The sequence below is a fragment of the Taudactylus pleione genome, unplaced genomic scaffold (assembly GCF_031769625.1).
Source record: "Taudactylus pleione unplaced genomic scaffold, aTauple2 ptg000053l, whole genome shotgun sequence".
Lineage (NCBI taxonomy): Eukaryota > Metazoa > Chordata > Amphibia > Anura > Myobatrachidae > Taudactylus > Taudactylus pleione.
The window spans coordinates 20607631-20631778 of NW_028284455.1; the positions used below are offsets into that span (position 1 = coordinate 20607631).

At 43.4% G+C, this 24148-nt stretch overlaps 1 protein-coding gene across 4 annotated transcripts in view; it reads left to right on the forward strand.

Annotated features, from left to right (window-relative positions):
- Positions 1-24148, forward strand: part of RARB (retinoic acid receptor beta) — a 941440-nt gene that overhangs the window by 846719 nt on the left and 70573 nt on the right. For all 4 annotated transcript variants that reach the window (XM_088462736.1, XM_088462739.1, XM_088462737.1 and 1 more), the window contains one exon: positions 7926-8086. In XM_088462736.1, coding sequence (XP_088318862.1) covers positions 7926-8086 — 161 coding nt within the window. The remainder of the gene's footprint in view (positions 1-7925; positions 8087-24148) is intronic.

Sequence of the window (24148 nt, forward strand, 5' to 3'; positions counted from 1 at the left end):
GTCATAATTATACCTGTTGTGTAATATTTGTATGCACATAATGTAATAAAGTGCAGTGTGAAAAGTTGGACACATGTGCACTTTCTCATAATTATACCTGTTGTGTAATATTTGTATGCACATAATGTAATAAAGTGCAGTGTGAAAAGTTGGATACACGTGCACTTTGTCATAATTATACCTGTTGTGTAATATTTGTATGCACATAATGTAATAAAGTGCAGTGTGAAAAGTTGGACACATGTGCACTTTGTCATAATTATACCTGTTGTGTAATATTTGTATGCACATAATGTAATAAAGTGCAGTGTGAAAAGTTGGACACACGTGCACTTTGTCATAATTATACCTGTTGTGTAATATTTGTATGCACATAATGTAATAAAGTGCAGTGTGAAAAGTTGGACACATGTGCACTTTGTCATAATTATACCTGTTGTGTAATATTTGTATGCACATAATGTAATAAAGTGCAGTGTGAAAAGTTGGACACACGTGCTCTTTGTCATAATTATACCTGTTGTGTAATATTTGTATGCACATAATGTAAATAAAGTGCAGTGTGAAAAGTTGGACACACGTGCACTTTGTCATAATTATACCTGTTGTGTAATATTTGTATGCACATAGTGTAATAAAGTGCAGTGTGAAAAGTTGGACACATGTGCACTTTGTCATAATTATACCTGTTGTGTAATATTTGTATGCACATAGTGTAATAAAGTGCAGTTTGAAAAGTTGGACACACGTGCACTTTGTCATAATTATACCTGTTGTGTAATATTTGTATGCATCTTGCACTATTTTTCTTTAACTGCATATATGTATAATTTGTGGTTTGTTGTGCTTTGGGAGGCAGACCAGGACTATACACGTGCAGCACAATGCAGTGTGTGTCGACATAACTTAGCCATGCCATCCTGTACACATATTTACTGTTAAAGTGTCTGAAATGTGTGTTTTGTCCGCATATAATATGTACCTACACAAAGTAAGTGCAAGTTCTATGCTTGCCATGCAAATACCAATTTATGTATCTGTCATGTCAGAGTTGAAATTTAACCACATGATATATAGCTCTAAATACTGGCATGCATATTTCTTTGGGCACAATTATGCTCATCTGTTGAATGGTTGCATACCGAGCGCACATGTGTGCATCTATACTCAGGACTGACTACATGCAAGAGGATCTGCAAATGCAAGTAAACGTATATGTTACCTGAAGCTCCGATATGTCTGATAGCTGCCCAGATGATGCACACAGCTGTCACTGTCAGGAAAGGACAGCATTATTACAGGATCATTCTGTGCCAGAACAAGGAAAAGGACACTCTGGTAGGACCAGCCACAGATTATGAAGCATAGATAGGAGAAAGATCCTGTCTTTAGTTCAAACTCTCTCTCTCACTCTCTCTTTCTCTCTCTCACTGTGCTAGTTCACATGTACGGTAAAATAAATACTACTTATATTACCTTTTAAACTTGCCTTTTAATGTAAAAATATGGCATTTTCATTTTAATAGTTTTCTTTAAGAAAATATAAAAATATCACAACATATCTTTCTGTAATACAGACAGTTAACTGTGGGAGGAATGATGGAGGCAAAACGCAGCTAGATGTGAGCATCACGTCCTTCCTCCCATCATCATTGGGGAAATTATACCTGGTAGTCTTCTGTACTATTTTCTACAAGCTCATTATGCATTAAAGTAACACACCTTGGCATTACTATACTCAGAAACATATGTGGCACAGTACACCCTCTACTATATAATAAGAGTGACAGGAGCTCCGTAACCATATCAGTCATTCAATGCTTCAATATTGGTCATGAATCTCCTCAGTACTAACATCCTAATATATTTCATATTATTTATTATAATACAACAGTAATAATTTCATAATAGCAAATGTAAACCTTGTCGTCTTTAATTTACCATTATGTTACTGTTTATTACTTAGCTGTATTATGTAAAATATGGTAATAATTAATGAGTAGTAAGAAAGCTGTGAGCCTGCCACACAGGCGTTTTATGTGGTAAGATTCTGTGGCAGGTTGTGGCATGTTACGTGGCTGGGCACTGGGGTTATGCAGGGTATAGTTTATGCAATGTAATGTCTGGCCAAGCTTATTTTGAATAATGGCAGAATGTCCTAGGGATCCGGTCAAAGGGCCTGATTCAGAGCCGAACGCTCTGACCAGAGAGCTCGCTCTGAATCAGGGCCCTCCTCCATGAAAATGGAGCGGCCTCCTGGCCGCTCGCATAGCTGTGGGTGACCACCCACAGCATATGCGAGCGTCCATGATGATGGTCGCGACGGGCTTGCGACGGAGACCCTGCAGTAGGGTCTCGCTGCCGCAAGCCCTGGAGTGATTTTGGCTCTATCAGAGCCAAAATCACTCCCACTGACATCACTAGTGATGTCAGTGGGGCCGGCTTCAGACGGCAGGCGTTCCCATGGGAACGCCTCCGTCTGGCAGGCACGCCCACCAAAGGGGGCGTGCTGTCAATCAACATCGACAGCACGCCCCCTTTTGTGCGAGACCCGGAGCGATGGAGAGCTCGTCGCTCGCCGGGTCTCGCGCATGCGCACGACGGAGCTCCCTCCGTCGTGCGCATGCGCAGTGGGGGAACATCGACCCGCTTGCGAGCGTCCTGCGCTCCAGAGCGGGTCTGAATGACCCCCAAAATCCTGACAGATTCGGTTAGGGGCAGGGTTAGGGTTAGGCACTAAGGTGGGAGAGTAAGGGTTACGAACTAGGCGGGGATGGTTAGGTTTAGGGTGTGGGGTTTAGGGTGTGGGGAGGGGGAGATTAGGTTTAGGCACTAGGGGGAGAGGTTAAGTTTAGGCACCAGGAAGGGAGGGTTAGGGGTAAGGAGAGGGGGAGGGTTAGGCACTAGGAGGGGAGGGTAAGGGTTAGGAACTAAGGGGGGATGGCAGGGGTGTATTTAGAGGTCCGATTGCCCCTGGCAAACTAAGGGACTGGTGCCCCCCTCCAATGATTGCTCCCACTGGAAAGAAAATAACACACACTGATTCATTGCCCCTACAGCCAGAAGATAAATAAAAATAAACATTAATTCCCTCCAGCCCCCTACAGAAGACTGAGTGACCTCACCTGCTGGGCTGTCACATAAGGATACTGCCTTTGAACCTCTATATACCCCTGCCTATACCTTCTAATATCCTTCCTATAAACCTCTAAGGATGACGCTAATTTTCGTACGCAGTCATCCAGTAAATAAAGACTCCAGACTTAGAACATGTGGTTCCAAAGCACAAAGTATTATTCAAATAAAGTACAGCAGTTACACGCTATGATCCTCATATAATATTAGCGCAAAGAGATTATACAGACCCAAGTACAATTATACATACGCAGCGCTCTCTGGTCCAGATGTTAGGCATCAGCAAGAAACCCCTCGTCAATCAGCCTTCAGCACAAAGACTAGGAACCCAGGGTCAGCACACATATTTATACCCCCCCAGAAATAAACAACCTAAAGGAGAGGGCATATGTTACAAGGCATTTAACAGGTTGATTCAAATAGACACAACCCAGCCTCTAACAACTGGGGGTCTCTGGTTTCCTGACTCATGCAATCATCCTAACAGTTGTTCATATTATGTACATTTTGTTGCTTGAAGTCTCTGCAGTCCGTAAGTTGAGAATGCATGATGCGATCTCCACACCGATGGTACCGGAATACCGTTGAAAGAGTACGCATCAGTACAATACCAATCATGGCTTACTTATCATGTATAAAACCTTAGTTACCAAATAATCTTTATTTCACAGCATTTCTGCTAAATGAACAAACTTAAATCTTATACTTTAAAGCTTATTAAACCTTTTATGTGAATATGTAATGTGTAAGTATGTGGGGTGTGATGTAAAGACGCTAGTTAACTTGGGGCAGATACGTGCGCATGAAGCTAATAAACAGCGTTTTCATACAGGATCTTATGCATTCGCTAATATGCAATTGTGCATATTAATGTGTATATAAGAAATGGTTCACTTAAATCTCACTTAAACTAAGAGAACACCTAGCAGTGTGGAATGCTGAGCATTATAGTTCCACACGCCTCCCCCCCTCTCAGCAGCCCCCACCCTTCCCAGGCTCAAAAGCACAGTCCTTTGTTCTCCCAGGTTCTTTTGTAAATGCAAATTAGCACAGCTACAAGACCCAAACCTCAGATAACACTCTTGGCTTTGAAGGTATTTTATTGCAGGAAGCCTGCTAATGTAAGGTGCTACAAACAACCCTCTTGCCGTATTCGAGCAGGGCCACCTGGAGTGAGAGCAGACATAATGTCCAGGAAGCTTATCTACACAGGCTAGTTGTCACGTGGCCATTTGCTCTGTTTAGCTAATGCAATCCAATTTTGAAAATATATCCTTTAGGGGAATTATAATAATATACACTTTATCCAGAGCACCCAAACTACCTAAAAGTCATGAAGTGGGCTTTTGGTGAATCGCCGTAACTTATGGCGATGGTCACAGATGCAATCGCATGATGCTAATAGTAATATCGCCACATGTACTAAAGTGTGACTTTATCTAAAACAGCGCTTAGGCGGCCATTCGCAAAATGGCGTCTTGCGATCTCATTTCCAAGATGGCGTCTTGTGGCCAGTCGCAAGATGGTGTCGCTGCGATTCAATTTTAAACTGATCTTGTCTCAGCCAATAATCCAGCTTCGACACACAGATAGCTGCAGAGCTAATTGCAGGAGAGCAGCCTCCAGTCACTTCAGAAAGTCCAGACCAGTGAGGGTCTCCCTCCTGAGAGTCCAGACTAGGCCAGTGGGTTGGAACTTGGGGCCTGATTCAGAGGCGCTCCCTATTTGCAAGTGCTCGCTCTGAATCAGGGCGGATTTAAAAAAAATTAAAAATCCGCCTCCAGGCCGCTCGCATAGCCGTGGGTGACCACCCACAGTTTTTCAGAGTGGCCTGGTGATGGCCATGTTTATTGCGACCATTGGGCTTGCGACGAGACCCTTGTGGTAGGGTCTCGGTTCCCGCAAGCCCGAGTGAACTTCCTGCTCTAATAGAGCAGGAAGTTCACTACTGACATCACGGGTGATGTCAGTAGGGCCGCCCACAAACAGCAGGTGTTCCTTCGGGAACGCCTCCGTTTGTCCAGCCACCACCCCTCCCCGCCTACAAAACGGGGCGAGCTGTCGATAGCCGCCCCGTTTTCTTGCGAGCCCCGGAGCGAGTGAAGTTCTCACTCGCTACGGGGCACGCGCATTGCGCACTGGCTGACCATGATCCCACTCCCTTCCTCAACCCCATCACCTTCCTCAGCCCACAGCCACATCACCTTCCTCAACCCACAGCCCCATCACTTTCCTTAGCCAGCCCCCAGCCCCATCACCTTCCTCAGCCAGCCCACAGCCCCATCACCTTCCTCAGCCAGCCCCATCACCTTTCTCAGTCCCCATCACCTACCTCAGTCCACAGCCACATCACCATTCTCAGCCAGACTACATCACAGACAGATCCCAACTTCCCCAGCCCAAGTCCTCTTGCTGCTGTACACTCCTCCTGCCTGCTCAGTCCTCAACCCCGACAGACTCAGCAGTGCAGCACGTGCCATGACCGTTCCCTGACCCCTGCTGTGAAGGGATGCTGCCATTAGGGGCAGAGCTATGAGAAACAATGGAGGCGCCTGCCGCCGGGCAACAGCACTGAAGGGGCATCTCCTCCATTACCCACAATATATTCACCCCACTTAAGACTATTTCATATAAGTGTTTTTGTGCATATGTGATAGATAGATATGCACCATATATATTTTCCCTTTTTTTTAGGAGAGGGGGGGGGGGGGCAACAAATTCTAACTTGCCTCTGGGCGTCTGGGATGAATTTACGCCACTGATTAGGCGTGTGTCCTCTCTATCAAAGCACACATGGTGTGTGATGTCACACATCACTAAGGGGTCATGCGGTCGCCCAGCGCTACCAGATCCAGACTGAGTCTGTCACTCATCCTGGCCAATAGGAAGATACGCCCCTAGGTGATGGTTAGGTTTAGGGTGTGGGGAGGGAGAGGTTAGGTTTAGGCACCAGGAAGGGAGGGTTATGGGTAAGGAGAGGGGGAGGGTTAAGATTCTGACTGCCAGGATCCCGAGTGCTGGCATCCCATACCCATCCCAATGTCCTAACATGGGCAAAGTTCTGAAAGATATTATTATGTTGTTATTGTTATGTTTGCTCATTTAGGGGTGCCAGTGGTTAAGAAATATAAATATTTCTTTCACAGCTTATATTACATATACATATTTGTGTTTATTAATATAAGCTAAAGCTGATAATATATTTGCATTGCTAAGGTAATACCAACCTAACAGCCATTCAAAACAAAAACAATGTGTTACCAGGGTTGGACTGGCCCACATGGGTACAGGGGAATTCCCCGGTGGGGCCCACTGCCTGTGGGCCCACCCCCTCCTCTAGGGATCAGGTTCAAGACTGTGCACTTGAACTATACATTATACATATGTTACATTATACTGCACAGGATTATGGTGTATTTTCTACAAACTATTGCTGTTATTAATCTGGTACATTATCATGCATGCACTAGCAGTATTCACTATAGATACATTTTTAAGGAGCCAAGTCCATGCACTCTCTAATGGTTAACCAAGCCTCTGTGGAGGCTGGCCACACCCCCTTTAGTGGCTGGTCACACCCCTAAATATGGGCCCCTATCACTGCATTCCCCCAGTGGGCCCATTATGTCCCATTCCGACTCTGTGTTTTACTAATATGAGAGTACCCTCGTTTAGGAATCCCACATTCATACCCTCTAACTTTTTTTGTTTCAATGCCATTTCCCTTTTTTTAGGAATGTTCATAAAACAGGGAAATGGCACTGAAACAAAAAAAGTTAGGGCGTATGAATGAAGGATTCCTAAACAAGGGTACTCTCATATTAGTAACACATTTTTGACTAATTCATATTGTGCTTTCAGCCAAAAGTCCTGCTCTTGGGACAGAAGGGGTGTGGTATGAGTGTGTCAGGGCTGTGACCAGAGTAAATAGGAGGCTTTGGTGGATAAATCAAAGACATGGGCAGAATCATTGGGAAGTATGATAGTGTTCTGGAGGCATGGGCCCTTATACTTACTTTGACAAGGGAAAAAATAATATTGTAGTCTGTTTGTATTCAATACATTGCATGTGTCTGCATACATCTTACCTCCGTGCTCTACAAGTTGCATTAAACATAACGGGTGAGCGCCTTGTGACTCGGTAGCACTGAGCGCATTTTTGTGCAACTTTTTCCCTTAAAATGTGTCTTATTTGCAAAGTGATGTGAATAGCAGCTTCTGCTGATTGAAATGATATGCAGCATGCCTATGTTCTGTGTGCAACTGTGGCTGTATCTGCATGCAAAATGTTACATTACAGTGTCAGCGGCTGTGGCACTGTAACGTACCATTTTGCATGCAGATACACCCGCAGTCGCACACAGAATATAGGAATGCTGCATATCATTTTAATCAGCAGAAGCTGATTGTGGGCCCTGTTCTCTGTGTCAATAGGACGCATATGAAGAGAAAAGTCACATGAAAAGACCATCGTCACTACAGAGTCACACCACGGCGTGGTGCGACTAGAAGGGCTGTTTAATGCGCAAGGAAGTAAGATGTATGTGGGTACATCTGTAATCCTGCCTCTATTATGGACCACCGATCAGTGTGGACTGCCATAGGTGTATTTATTACGACGACAACGATGAGTGTGTGTTGTTGTGTAATTATGGGCATTTGTCCTCCAAATATACCCACAGCATCTCATACACTCAGCAGCACAAACAATTAGATACTATTCCTCATACACATGGATTCATGTTCGAGCCTAGTAGCCGGTATTTTAAGTGTCTTCATCTCTTTCGCAGCAGTCAGAAATGACAGAAACAAGAAGAAGAAAGAGCCCTTGAAACAGGAGTGCACAGAGAACTACGAGATGACAGCCGAGCTCGATGACCTGACAGAGAAAATCAGAAAAGCGCATCAAGAAACCTTCCCCTCGCTGTGTCAGCTGGGAAAATACACTACGGTAACTTTTACCTGCTAATGATTTAGAACCGCTGTACTCCAGACGCTGCTCTCACATGTAGGATTACATTTTCTTTTTATCTACTGCTAGTCATGATTTATGAATGTGATGGTAAGAATCATGTTACATGTCCTCCAGGAGGAAGATGAAGAAGATTTGGTCCAGAAACTCCTCTCCTTTATACTCTACATATTCTCTACGCAACCTGGTGCTTGTTATCAGCCACAGATTATTGGAATATAGAGTTTTTCTATCTTGTACTTTTTAGTCCCGCTACTGTTATGAACTTATGTAGCTGCTTTTCTCATAATATGAGTGTGCAATAGGTACATGTGATGTAACGGATCTGGTGTCAGAGAAGGAGTGGTAGGAATCAGGAATAATCTGAGGGCAGTTCAGGCAGAAGTGGAGCTGTACACGCCAAAGTCAGTACATGGGTAATGAGGCAGAAACGTGGTTGAGGATAAGCTGGTTCACACACATAACATTAGGAGAAGTAGCAAGGCAAGATCACAATTTCCAACCTCAATAACCATGCAATGGAGACAGGAAGTCTCTGGGTTTAAATAGCCCATGGCTTCCTCTGATTGGATATGCTGCTTAGAAGTTCTGCCATTAGTCCCTCTTCTCAAGGGACGCCCCCAGGACGTCCCTTTCCCTGGTATTTTAGGGTAACATTGATGGAATTCTCCAGTTATCATATGGAGGCATTTTTTATTTCAAGCTCCCAAGATTTAGCCATAGCCCAGGCATTGTACCAGGTATTGTCATGTATTGTGAAACATTCTTGAATCAACATTTCTTTCCATCACATATTCATGTCTTCCATAAAACCTTACTAGAATAGGTGCTGGGTTTGAGCACTCAGGAAATGTATTCTCCCTGAAGGGTTTCAAGAAATTGTGATCTTAATCAGAGACTTAAACAAAAAGTCATCGGATTTATTTGCGCCGAGGTGTAAAAGTGCCCAATAAAGATTTGACTCATTATTGAAGAGGGTTCACTGTAGTCAACCATATTTCTTACATGGTTTTCGGAGAGATGTCTGTCAGCTGCAAACGCTACTTGTCCCTCTACTCTTGGTCCTTAACAGATGGAAAGAAAGCTGGTTGATATCCATAATATACGTATATATATTATCATTTGATTTACCGATAATGGAGAGTGTTAATTCACCTCATCGGCAAATCGTGCTCTCTCTCTCTTTCAGAATGGTGTTTGCAGGGAGTCTGCACACGTGCCGGTCAAATATCATGAGCGGCACCTACGGCTTTATTAAAAAAACAAACTTTATTTGTTTTCTGTAAACACAATCCCTGGCTGCATATTCCAACAGTCCTGTGATGCGGTAATGACAGCTATAGCTGCAGTTGTTGGACCGTTCATAGGTTGCCACACCAGATTGATGCCCTATATAGGCATAGCGCCCCTGTCATTCTGATCACTTCCCTGCATTATTACATGCAGGGAAGCAGTAACTTAAGCACATAATATGCACAGTTACCCAAATTACAAGTAACACCTGTTCTTACATCGCCCTCCATGTTCTCATGAAGTGTAAGAACTGTCGCTGGGTGAAGTGCTCCTTCCAGAAGACTTATTTTGTGGTCAATAATTAGTTGTCTCCTATTTAACATTTTATTTCTTCTGATGACATCTGGCAGGAATAGTTACCATAACTTCAGTCTAGTCCTCTGTGAAAGGGCAGCTCCCCACAGCACAATAAGGGTATACACTTCAGCCACAAATTCTGTAAGATGAACAAAAATAGGAAAAGACGTAGAGAGTTTTCTGATGTACAAATGATGCTAATGAATCAGCTGACCTGTTAGATGGAACATCTTTTTTTGAATAGGTCATTTATAGGAGCAATAATTCTGTAGAGGTTTTTAATAAATTGTTTGTAATAGTTTGCAAACCCTAGCTCCAAATCGTTCTCATTTTTAGGGATTAGTTATTTAAATAAAGATTTTGTTTTGCTAAGAACCATTCTTAGAACTCCCAGGTAGATGATGTATCTGAGAGACTGGATTTATGTCTCCTTCAATTCACAGTTTAATACATAATTGATGTTGGTGGAGAGGCTCTTAAACAAGTTTTTGTTCTTGAAAAAGTCAGAAAATATCAGGGGTGTTATCAAGTTAGGCCACCACATACTGCTTCCTTAATAGAATGCTGTAATGTTACAGGAACATTATAGAGGCCAAAAGACATCACACTGTGTCTGAGAAGTGGTCGTCTATCAATCTCCTGGCCTCATGCAGCCTACTTTTTTGTAAAGATCTTTGCAGATCACTATCTTTCCAGTAACTCAGGGATCAGTGTTAGATAATATTAAGTTTCAACAGTTATCTTAAGAAGTTCCCTGTATCTAGTATAAGGTCATAATGTTCCATCTTCTGGTTAAAAAATAAGGGTCTGATTCACAGAAGGATGCAATGCTGATATTTATGCAGTTGAGCAATTATCGGTGATCTGCGTAGCACTGCACAGCCGTCAAGTTCCATTACTATCGTCGCTCACAGTGAGGATTTATTTTCAAAGTGATTGACAGACAGGAACTGTTTGTGAGCAGCACTGGTGCGGGGCGACTCAAATGCAGGCGTGTCGCCACCGTTATCGAGGCTTGTCTCACCCTGCGTTCCCGTACGCAATAGAAATGGCTCCGATGTCTCACTTTTCGCAGCCATTCTACATGATCACAGGGATACTCAGAAGGCCTTTAATAGACTGATCTTCATCTTTGTACGGACTCTTTTTGAAATACAAAGCTGCCGGTAGTCATCCCAATACAAATCCCAGCAGCTACAACATTTGCTTATTTCTGCACAGATGCTGCGTATAAATTTGTAGCTGCGTTAGCATTAGCGTCCATCCCTGAATCAGTCCCTAGGGCTGCTCCAGCTATAGAGGTTGGAAGGAGGAGCTATCCTTTATGGCTTATGCAGTATTGTGCTTTAAATTGTTTTTAAGAATTTTTTGCTTTGTTTCAGAGAGAGAAAAACTACAACTGAGAGATATCACAACTGCTGGCAGATACCTCAGTGCAGTAATCATTAGGTCAATGGGGAAGCAGCTGAAGCATTGTTCTTATTGCAGACATCTCATGATATGGAGTCAAATCAATGTCTACATGCGTGAAAGACTGTATACTCACAGATATATCAGGATGACACTGTATACTCACAGTTATATCAGGATGACACTGTATACTCACAGTTATATCAGGATGACACTGAATACTCACAGATATATCATGATGACACTGTATACTCACAGATATATCAGGATGACACTGTATACTCACAGATATATCAGGATGACACTGTATACTCACAGTTATATCAGGATGACACTGTATACTCACAGATATATCAGGATGACACTGTATACTCACAGATATATCAGGATGACACTGTATACTCACAGTTATATCAGAGGTTATATCAGGATGACGTTTAAGGTAGCATATTCAGAAGACCTTCTAATCAGTTGTGGCTAATAAGGAACCATAAGGAAGAGATTAGATGAAATCAAGATGGTTTTGCAGTGATTGGGCTCTTGAGACATCTCCAGTAATTGTGTCTAGTAAAGTGTCCTTTATTCAGGGTCGATGCTACCATTAGTCAACCTTAGGCAGCTGCCTAAGGGCGTCAGCACCTGAGGGTGCAGCATTGAGGCTGCTGGATCAAAGAGACATCCTTATTTTACTTAACACTGGTAATGGATCCTACAAGCCGCCCCCGCACTTATTAGCTGGTGTCTGGCTGAGACTGCAGATGTCTTATACAGTACAGCCAGCAGCAGCTGTGTCCAACGCCCACCCCCTTCCCTTTCTGCATGGTGGCTGCTCCCTCTCCCGGGAACCAGCCACCCAGGTACTGTTGTCTATCTGTCCCTTCTCCCACCCCTCCTGAGGTTCCACCCCCTCCCCTAAGGCTCCACCCATTCCTGTTTCTATAATCTAATTCCAGCCCAGCCAGCTTTGAGGGGTGGTACGCTAAAATTTTGCCTAGGGTGCCGTAACACCATGCACAGGTACTGCCTTTGTCATAGGTTAGATGAATATATGGGCCTTGGCAGGAGGTAATCCATGGCAAACATTCTTGTCCAGAATCAATTATTGCTGTAATAGAAAGTTTGTTTACTGTTCCTAATTATCTTTGGCAGCAATAAGTGTGAATGTATCATTTATCTTTGTTCCTCCTGTTAGGACAATTAGCTGCATAGTGAGCATGCTTACAGACAGGACTTACATAAAGATTTTCTGTCCAACTAGTAGATTGGTTGGAATGAAAATCTGGTAAGGTATGAAAGCAAATGACAATCAGCAATTTGCTCCCAAATGCCGGGAAAATGGACAAAAACTGTTGTTTGAACAAATTGTTTAGATCAAACATTTAACAAACTTGTCTGACGACCATTTTCATCTATTTTCTGGCATTTAGGAGCAAATTGCTGATCATCATTTACTCCCATTCCTTACCAGATTTTCATTCCAACCAATCAACTAGTTGGATGGTTGGACAGAAAATCTTTATGTGTGTACCCAGCCTTAGTAATGTCAGCACCTGTCTTCAGGAGTGAGAGGACATTAATCAAATCCAACAGGATTGGATCAGACTTGAATCCCAGAATAGAAACAAATTTAGAGAAGCTTTGAGTATTAGGCTATGCGTAACTTTTATACTGTATGCAAGGGTTTGTGCTGATGCCCCTTGAAAACTGGAGCAAGCTCATTAGCTTGGATAAAGATATGATCAGGGCCGGATTAAGGCTTGTGGGGGCCCCAGGGCAACTAAGTTGCGGGGGCTCCTTCAAGCCACACAGAGCCCAGCCGTGCCCCCAATAGCAGTCCCCCCTCAACAGTAGTCCCCCCAGGAGTACCCCTAGTAGTGATCCCCTCTCTATGCTGTGTCCCCCAGTAGCGATCCCGGCAGTGTGCAGTGCCCCCAGTAGTATCCCCAGCAGTGCCCCTAGTAGACCCCCCCCTATATGCAGTGTCCCCAGTAGTGGTCCCAGCAGTGTGCACAGGTCCCCCAGTAGTATCCCCAGCAGTGCCCCTAGTAGTAATCCGTTCCCTCCCCAGCAGTGCCCTTAGTAGTAGTCCGTTCCCTCCCCAGCAGTGCCTCCCCCCCTCGGCCAGACACACACACATAGGAAAAAAAAAAACTCCAATCACCTTAATCCCCGCTCCGGCATCTACTCCTCCATCCGGCGTCCTCCCGGGCCGGCCCGGCCCGCTCTGCATGATGGGCGAGTCATCGACGTCTCTCCCATCAGCCCCTGCGGGAGCCGGAAGACGGAAGCGCTGGCAGCTGTGTGTTTGTGCTGTCTATTGCAGACGGCACTTATGTGCCGTCCACACTACCGCCCTGCCCCAAGCTGATGCAGCAAGCACTGAATGTGCTGCTGCATGCAGTAGTGTGGGGGCCCTCTGTGTGTGGGGGTCCAGGGACGACCGCCCCTGTCGCCCCCCCCTTAATCCGGCCCTGAAAGTGATGTTTCTGTGCAATGCATCCAAGTGGTGTCAGCAGCGATCTCTGCTATGTCTATGTCTTCCTTGGCAGAGAGTTGTCATCTTGGCTTCAGCTGTGACACAATAATTTGAATGATAACAAGAACAAGTATTTTCATTTTCTCAGTGAAATCATCTTGTTCAAGTAAAGGGAAGCCCAAACCGTAGTCTAACCTACGACAGATAACACTCTACAAGCCTTGTTATTCTTGTTTGAGCAGAACCGGGAAGATTGTACTGGAAATGTAATCACTTACCTTGGACAGAGAGATTAATGGTATATTCATACGTGTACATATATACTCGAGTATAAGCCGAGTTTTTCAGCACATTTTTTGTGCTGAAAAAGCACCCCCTCGGCTTATACTCGAGTCATGCCCGCATGGTACGCAGCTGAGTAGCGTACTATGCGGGCCGCATTGCAGACTATGTCTCTGTGACACAGCTGCACCGCGTGTGTAGCGCTGACCGGACGGAGGGCCTGATTCAGACCCGCTCGCGAGCGCTGAGCGCTCGCAAGCGGGTCGATGTTGCCCAAGTGCGCAGAGCCAAAAGCACTCCTACCACAAGGGTCTCGTCGCAAGCCCGATGGTCTTGATCATTGCGACCATCATTTTGGCCGCTCACTATAGCTGTGGGTAGTCACCCACAGCTATGCGAGCGGCCAGGAGGCCGCTCCAAAAAAGAGGAGGGACGGCCATGATTCAGAGCGAGCGCTCTGTCAGAGCGTCCGGCTCTGAATCAGGCCCGGAGTTCGGTCAGCACTACACACTGCCAAACACACAGCCGCCGGAGCCGGCAGCTGTGTGTTTGTTGTAACGAGCAGCCGATGAGACAACGTCTCTCCCATAATGCAAAACGGCCAGAGGAGCCAGTAGCAGCGTCGGGACCAGGAGCAGGGTTTCAGGTAAGTGTTTTTTTTTTTATTACATTTCTCTCTACTGGGGGGGCTACTACTGGGGGCAGTACCAGGGGGGGAAATTGCTACTGGAGCCACTACCAGGGGGGGGTAATTAATACTGGGGGCACTACCAGGGGGGTATTACTACTGGGGGCACTTCCAGAGGGGGAATATTACTACTGGGTGCAGTACCAGGGGGAGGATTACTACTGGGGCAGTACCAGGGAGGGATTAATACTGGGGGCAGCACCAGGGGGGGATTACTACTGGGGGCAGTACCAGGGGGGGGATTACTACTGGGGGCACTTCCAGGGGGGGATTAATACTCGGTGCACTACCAGGGGGGAATATTGCCACTGGGGGCACTACTGGGGGGGGTATTACTACTGGGGGCACTACCAGGGGGGGTATTACTACTGGGGGCACTACCATAGGGGGAATATTACTACTAGGGGCAGTACCAGGGGAGGGATTACTACCAGTAGCTGCTGCATTTCCCACCCTTATACTCGACTTATACTCGAGTATATACATTGTCCTCCTCCACTTTCACTGCTTCTTACACCATCTCTCTTCCCGTGCTATCTGCTCTCTCTTCCCCATCTATCTCTCCTCCTCCATTGTCAGTTTCTTATTCCCTCTGACACTGTCCCCCCTTTTCTATCTCCTTTTTCTCTATTACACTCCCATCTTTCTGTCCCTCCTGCTGCTCTGTCTCTATATTCTCTCCCTTCCCCTTCTCTGTCTTGCTGCCTCCCCCTTCACTCCATTGCCCCTTAGTCCCTATCTCTCCTGCCTCTTAGTCGCTCTCTGTCCTGCCCCAATGGATCTCAGAGAATCGTGTCATCTTGCCCTAGCTGCCTCTTCTGGAACCCACGATTTGCGACACTATGCTGCAAAGGGAGCGGGCCTAATGATGCCAACCCCCCCCCCACCAGTGACCAGCTACATCTCCCCTCCAGTCACTCTCCTGAAGGGGAAAAACTGACAGTCAGCAGATACTACCAAACACACCACACAAAGTGTTCCACATGAAAGCGTACCTGTGGAGGCAGATATCTTGTGATCTGAAAAAAAATATTGGCCCAACACCAATTCACATAAATGGTTTACTCAGAGCCAAGTTATTCAAATAATTGTAATTAAAATACATGGACATACAGCCAGGAGCTCTAGCCACAGGATGTATGAGGCATGCTATCGGCTACTATGTTTGAAACTTTGTTTTATCTGTTATGGAAGTTGCTTCTATTTTATCTGTATAAAGACCCCATACACGGTGCGATTCAAAGTTGGTAAGATGTGTTGTACAATTGCCCTTGAAATTTTTCATATGATGTGGTCAAATGGTATACGATTGATCGTTACACTTCTATGCCTCTTATCCTATGATCGTATCACATTGTACTCAAAAGATCGTAGATCTCTCTGCAAAACCATCTGATCTGCGATCCAACTAGAGGACGGCGGGGATGCGCATCGGGGACGCAGAACACACAAAAATCACCTATTTTCATACGATTGGTCTGTACAACCCGTTGAAACTGTCCATATCGGGTAAAAAAATTGTACTGTGTATGGGGTCCATAAGGATAGATGCATGCGAGCCCACCTATGGAGATCCTAAGAAAAAACCTAATTTATATGTTTATAAACCAGTAAAGCTGGCCACACACTAGACCAACTTACATCCAACCAGCCAACTTGTTGATTGGTTGGAATGAAAATCTGGTAAGGAATGGGAGTAAATGATGATCAGCAATTTGCTCCTAAATGCCAGAAAACAGATGAAAATGGTCATCAGACAAGTTTTTCAAATGTTTTATCTAAACAATTTGTTCAAACAACAGTTGTTGTCCATTTTCCGGCATTTGGGAGCAAATTGCTGATTGTCATTTGCTGTCATACCTTACCAGATTTTCATTCCAACCAATCAACTAGTTGGCAGGTTGGACAGATAATCTGTAGATGTGTGGCTAGCTTTATTCTGACCTAGGTGAAAGAAAATGAAAATTCTGATTAGCTTATGTGTACTTGCACTAATATGTGTGTCAGAGCTGTGATTGTGGCTTGGCACTTCCGCACGAGCGCCCAGAGAATGACCTCCATCAGGACACACAACACCCTGCCAGCTCAAGCACTGAGCAATAGATGTTCAAGATAGAGTTTGCCATTCTCATCTTGGATGCAATAATACTCTCTGGATTGTGCTCTGATACGTAAGCATGAGGTGTAATCAAGAATTTAAAAGCTTAAATTATTCAAGCTAAATGCTAGTGAAATGCCAGCACTGCGCTTGAGTTCCACCTCTTGCAATGTGGAACATTATTTTGCAAGGGTAATAATTTATTTAAATAGGAAAAAAATGTGTCCTACGAAGGCATGCAGACAGGGTACAGATTTTAAATGAAGACACGGATGAGCTTGTGTAATGTAGATAATGACCGATCTCTTAGACTTTCATTTATCATTGATAACAGATTATTATATTTTCAGAAGACATACATATTCCTGTGATTGTTCATTCCTATGAGGCTATGAAAATGTAAGCTGAGATGATAACAGAGACTGCAGACACCGGGGAAACCTGCACCTTGTGCCTTCCCCATTGTCGCTGCTTATCCTTGCTTTTAGTCAAAACAATCAATGCAGACGTGCTGTTAAATAACAGGAATTAATGTTGTGGCCAAGCATGTTCTTTCCTCCTGGGATCTAGATGTATTCTGCATTGATTGTCTGATAAACCTGAGGCTGAGGACACAAATAAGCAAGCACAATCCTGGCATAGGACGTGATTTTTCAGTTACATGAAATAGCTAATTATTTAACTTGCTTTAGTTGACTTTGATTACACTCATCACAAGTTGACTATATGTTGGCAAATTTAAATTGGGAGGGACTAAGTAAACATAGAGCCAATCCCAACACCTTAGCTACATCAACAGCACAGAGTAGTGATGGGAAGAATGTGTGTTACTTGTGTAGGAAGAGTGCACTGTCATACATATCTCTGTTTCAAATTGTCGACAATCATAATGTTGCCATTCATCGTGCCAACATAAGAATGTCAACATGGTCATAATGTTGACGTTGACCATGTCAACATTCATCATATTGACACTGGTGAAGTGTCGACATCATCCCTGATGGACATGCGGTCACTTACCTGCTCCTGGTGACTGCAGCGGCTCCATTGCAGTTTCCGGATCTCGTTGGTCATTTGACCGTAACTTCCGAGTCAGAACTCTGATGCTCCAGCTATCTGGTGAGTATTACTCCCTTATACCGAAACCCTAATCCCTACCCTTAATATACCCCTCCTTCTAGTGCCTAACCCTAGACAAACCTAGGTACTTGCCTAACCCTCCTCCCTGCAGCCTCTAACTCTAATGTCGACATTCTGACAATGTGGACTGTCAACATTTTTACAATGTTGACCTTGTGATGTTGACATAATGAATATCAACATTGTAAATGTCAACCTATAGACCAGAGGTTCCCAATCACGGTCCTCAAGGCTCCCCAACAGTTCAGGTTTTAGAGATATCCATGGTTGAGCATAATTAGTCCCTCAGTTAATTTGAATTAACTACCTGTACTCAACCATGGATCTCTCTAAAACCTGAACTGTTGGGGAGCCTTGAGGACCACGTTTGGGAACCTCTGCTATAGACTACATCCCCTCTGTATACATGTACTTGTGCCGGGAAATAGTATTTAATATTGCATATGGTCAGCTATCTTCGTGCATACTTCTAAATCGTCCAGATTTAGATGGGATCTTTACCTAGTGTAGGGGTGGTCCTTGGATTTGTGGGGCCCTAAAAAAAATTAAAAGCGACCCCCATAAAACAATGTCACATAGAAAAAGAGGAATTTTGAGTCTCATTACTGTGAAATAAGAATAAAGTTTCATATACACTTAACGATATGCTCCATCAGCGATATCGTTAAGTGTTTCCCCTGCATTGCCGCATACACACTGATCGATATCGTTAACGATATTGTTCAGTGACGGTACACTCCCTCATCCCTGTACTTGCAGAACCTGACGATATCGTCTGGTTGCCCTGCAAGTACGGGCGATGAAAGATAATTAACGATCCGCGGGAGCGTGCATCGTTAACTATGTCTTGCATACACACTTGACGATATTGAACGCAATGAACGATAACGATATCATTCACATCGTCAAACTTATCGTCTAGTGCAGGGGTTCCCAACCATGGTCCTCAAGGCACACTAACAGTTCAGGTTTTAAGGATAACCATACTTGAGCACAGATGACTTAATCAGTACCTCAGTTATTTTGATGTAACCATCTGTGCTTAAGCATGGATATCACTAAAACCAGGACTGTTGGTGTGCCTTGAGGACCGAGGTTGGGAATCACTTGTCTAGTGTGTATGGGGCATTAGACAGAGCAAAATGTCAGTGTGGCTGCTCTTTTAGTGAGTGCATCTTCCACCTACGATTTGAGAACAACTGCGTCCCACTCTGCATCGGGTTAGGTTTAATATGTAACCACTACTCTTCTCCTATCTTCCCCCAACATTTCCAAAACTCATACAATCAATCCTCTTCATTAATCAGCCAACAAGGCCGCTTAAATGGAAAATATATGACAATAAATGGATGTTGTAAGTCACTGTCTAAACTGGAACAATTATCTATTTGTCCTGTATTAATGAATGCACTCAACTGTTTAGGCATGTTTCAGGCTTGAAGGGTAAACTTAAGTAAATGGACAAATTCCTTCGATTAGCCAGGCCTGTGTTTATCTCCGACACATGGTGTGATGCTGCTCATTTACTACTCCTCCCTTGCAGTTCATTTGTATATCCTCCCTTATGTATGGATGCAGTGATAATATTGAAATTTACAATGTCGACAATCACATTGACACCACAATGTCGACAGTATTGCTGAAATCTCCACATGTAATATGTCAACATCTGATACGTCGACATGTGAAGTGCCGACATTCTCTGAATGTCGACAGCGTTAGGCTGCGGGAGGGGAGGTTAGGTTTAGACACTAGGAGGAGGGTTAGAATTAGGTATAGGTGTTGGCGTCACACTCAGCGGCAGGATCAGCCGTGAATTCACAGTAGCGACTGCCAGACCCAGAAAACACCGTTGGTAAGTCACCATTGTAACACTAGGAACGTTTTGTCAACATTCTAATCATGTTGATATTTCATCAGTGTTTACATGACCATGTCGACATTTTGAATGTCGGCACAATATATCCAACCCATTATTTCACAGAGAATGCCCCTGCTTCTGATCTGGACACAAATGCGATATTTACCATATTGAGCGATTGTTAGCCATTGCACATGCGTGTAGGCCGCACTGCGCATGCACAGCAATTGAATTGCGATTACGCTTACACAGAGAATTCACTCGCAAAGTGAGTGACAGGTAGTCAGTGTTTGGGAAAGGTAATGGGGTAGTGGTTAAAAAAACACGGGCGTGTTGGGACCGTTTAAACACAGTTTTTTGGGGGTTCATAAATTTGCCACTGCGTTCTTGCTTGTAGCAAGAGAGCCCTAAGATGGCTGCCTGATCTGCATTCGATGTTTCCGGTTTGGTGTGTGAGCGGCGGATGTGAGATGCTCTCAGTGGGCCTCTCTAAGCACTGGATGCTGGGTGAGTCATTAGCATATTTTTGCAATTGCAATCCGTGAGAGACCACAGCTGCAATAGCATTTGCGCCCGGACCGGAATCAGGCCCAATATTTGGTTATTCACGTCAGTTCCTCCCTAACATGTACACACACGCACATACAGTACACACATGCACATACATACACTAGGGTTAGTTTTATCTTCAGGAGCCAAATAACCTACCATCATGTTTTATATGTCCAGTTAGCTGCTGCTCTGACAGGTCCATGTAGAGGAATTGAAGGGCTGTTTTTAAGGGAATGGAAGGACTCGGAGGAGCCCAGCATGATGAAAATGCTGCCTGATTCAGAGATGTACGCAAATCAGATGGTTTGCGTATATCTCTGATGGCAGGAGGACTGCGCTTGCGCAGGATGGGTGCATGTGCAGAACGGGTCCTGCAAGATCGCTCGCAGTGCCCCCAAATCATGTTGCGCCACTTAGAGAACGGGGAGAGATGGCGATGGTGGCTGTTTTACAAAATGGGGACTCCAACGCGGATTCCTTGGCCCGGCTGAGCAGTTCTGTTGCCCGACTGATGGTCGCGATGGTGATACGATCCTGCGCTTTTGGATGCAGCACTCTAATCTGCTACAGTAGTATATGTTAGTATCGCTACTGCATCCAAAGACACAGCCGCGATGCTAACAATGTCCATCTCTGAATGAGGCCCTTAGTTGTGAGCATTGCCCTAGTGACAGTGATTGCTCATTTGCTTGGAAACATTCTATTTTTATACTTTGTATTCTAATCTATGGCTATATAGTTACCTGTGATTAATAAGGATAACTGTACAATGTAACCCATTACTGATCCCTAAACAGACTTGTGCAGCTGTGGCTTAGGTTATCTGAATATCACTGCTGTGTTTGTTGGACTCAAGCTTGAGCACCTTGTATTTATTAATTTAAAATGTCAAATGAATTTAATATGCTCATCACAGAACTCTAGTATTATAGTGGTAGCAGGTCATTGGCGAGAGTTCCTGTGCCAGTTATGGGATTGCTGGAGTGATATATCTCAAATACACAGAGTGGGCTGTACATCAATAGTTTTGTGTAACATATTTATTTCTGTACTGTGCGTGTGCATCCAAAATACGTACACATGCACCCATATATAGATTTCTGCATAATGCTGGCATGCGTCCCATTATGCCTGGAGAGTAGGTAAGTATAACCTGTATGCTATTGTGGTATGTAAGTATAGACATTTGTACACCTAATTTATGTCTGGCACAAATACTACTAGCGGTTTTTATCTGGACCCATCTTGAGATGTTTCTGACTCTAGATGTAGATCATTTCTCTAGATGTAGATGTCATTTCTCTAGATGTAGATCATCATAGATGTAATTTCTTTAGACTCTAGATGTAGATGTCATACACTACATGTCATTTGTTATCAGCGTCTGTATGCGTACATTCATACGTTTCCTCCATTCTGTTATGTTTTGCGCAGCGGTACATCTCAGATAAACTCGCTTCATCTGTACTTCACCAATGACTGGCAAGGCATGCTGAAACTTGTGGTTCCATAACAGCTGTGAAGCCATGGGCTGCCTGTCCAAGTCAGGACAATTATAGGAATGACATAAGCATTGTTTTGATATAGACGTTTCATGGCAAAATCAGTCATTTCTGAAATGTGGGTACAGTATTTCTCCCAGCAGCAAAAGGGTCCGGAAATGCAGCCTTTCCTGAAAGTATTATTTTTTTCCTTATATAGTTATATTGTGCAAAATAGCCATTTTTATACAAGTGAAACCACCCTGCCTAGATGCATACGTTGGTAATATATGTAAAAAGACTTCCCATTTAAGTAGCATGTACGTGACATGACAAACTACTGAAGTGTCACTAGCTGCAACCTAGTCTCTGAAAATTTATAAACAAAAAAACACTGTGTAATATTTTCTAAGGCCCTGAAATTATGCATCATATTACACAACATATTATCTGGAATATAGACGTTTCCCCCCTCTTACTGTCTTCTAGGTATGGCCATTACATTTGCATTTTGTGTGGGATACCTTTGCATTATGTGTAATAGAATATGTGTCAAACTCAATGGCATGATAAAGTAATCTCATATAATACTGATGAATATTTTGTTCACACTTGCTGGTTCCATGCAATGTCTTTTTTTCCAGATGGATAAACTATTGCCAAATGATTTCCTGCTGTAGGCTCTGCATTGTGTATCTCTTTACCATGCAGTATTTCTATGGACTGGATAAACTGGCTATTAAATTTAATTACAGCCCGAATGACTGCACATCTTGATTTTTCTTTCCCTTCCCTGATCTCATTTCCTCTTGATGGGCTGCATTTTGCCCAGGTCTTTCAGGATTAAATAAAATAAATCTGAAAAATGTACAGGCTCGCTTACTGGGAGGAATGTCTTAAAGGGCACAGAGACGGCTGTTAACCTGCTACCCTCACTCTGTAGAAAAAGTGTTCTGGTACCCAACGCCTTTGCATTGATAAATCTTGTGACAGAGGAGTCCTTAACCTGCACACTCTCATCACAAAGCTCTGATTTTTATCAGCTGCCAGGGCCGATATTATATGATGAAAATGACAGCTTTATTCTCAGCAACAAAGAAAAAGTAATTGTTAGTGAAGCAGTTTCAATACATCTGTCTTGCACTGATCTTGAAACAGCAAGACCTCTAACAGCTACACTTAGGCGAGTTTATACCTAGTACCATCATAATCATAATTGGCCCAATATCTGAGCACTTAGTCACCCAGATAGATGGTTCCTGTGCTGTGCAAGTGACCCGTCCAGTTACTGATAACTGCTACGAGTACATCAAGTTTAGTTTCAGGTTCTTGTTATTATTAATAAGACATATTAAAAAACATGGTGCAAATGGCCAAAGCAAACAGACATGTGACTATTGTCTTGGCATTCCCACATGACTTATGTACAGTATGTGTAGAAATGATTACTATTAATTTATAAAAGGTTAATTATTTATTTATTTATTGCTAATTAAAAAACAAAACAATAAAAAAAAAAAGTTTGTTGGTTCCTAACACGAGGTGTGGTATGTTAGGCTACTCCGGTATTCATGTTGTACAATCTGTGGATATCACATTCATAGGTAGAGTGAAAGGGGCCATTAAGCTATTATGTCATGTAAAGTTATAAACACCTTTCCTGTAATTCATTTAGTGCAATTATTATGCAAAACTGCAACCAAGGATTTTTATTTAATTTTATTTATTTTTTTCAGCAATGCTTAAAAAATCCTGGCCCTTAGTTTTTTTTATTCTTGCCACTATAATAAATTGAGAATTTATGGAATCAACATTGTTCTTCCCTTAGTGAATATAGAATTCAAAACTGCCATTAATCTTCTTTCTGCACACTACTTAGAATGTTTTATTTAGTTGTATTCTTATTGTATTACTTTTATATCTTTGCATTTTTTTTTTTGCAATAGAATTCTGTCATTCACAGTTTTCTATTCAGTGCAGCAATCACTCTTCTGTCATAACTGACTGACTACATAACAGCTGGAACTGACCCATCTTCTAACTGCCCGAACTCTCACCCTATGCCTCTTTGTTCCTTTTGAAACACATTTATGAGGTGGCTATATATGTGCGGTACATGATCTTTTGCTGGATCTGATTTATCCAAAAATGGCTATACAAGATAAACCCATACTTGCCTACTTTTGAAAATGCATTTCATGGAGATTGTGAAAGCAGCACCTATGAGCGCGGCGGTAAAGTGGGCGTGTGCTGCTACATCTGAGAGACGTGCCATAAAATTGATTTGCATTCAAATGTAAATGAGCCCCAAAGCAATTAGTAAGATCTCCTTGTTGATGAAAACACACTGATACATTTCAGAAAATACATGTAGCCATAGGGATCACTGTGTCTTATAACCAATGCAGGGAAATTATACTAATGATCCCATTTTAATGTGTAGATCACTGCTTATTTTTTTTA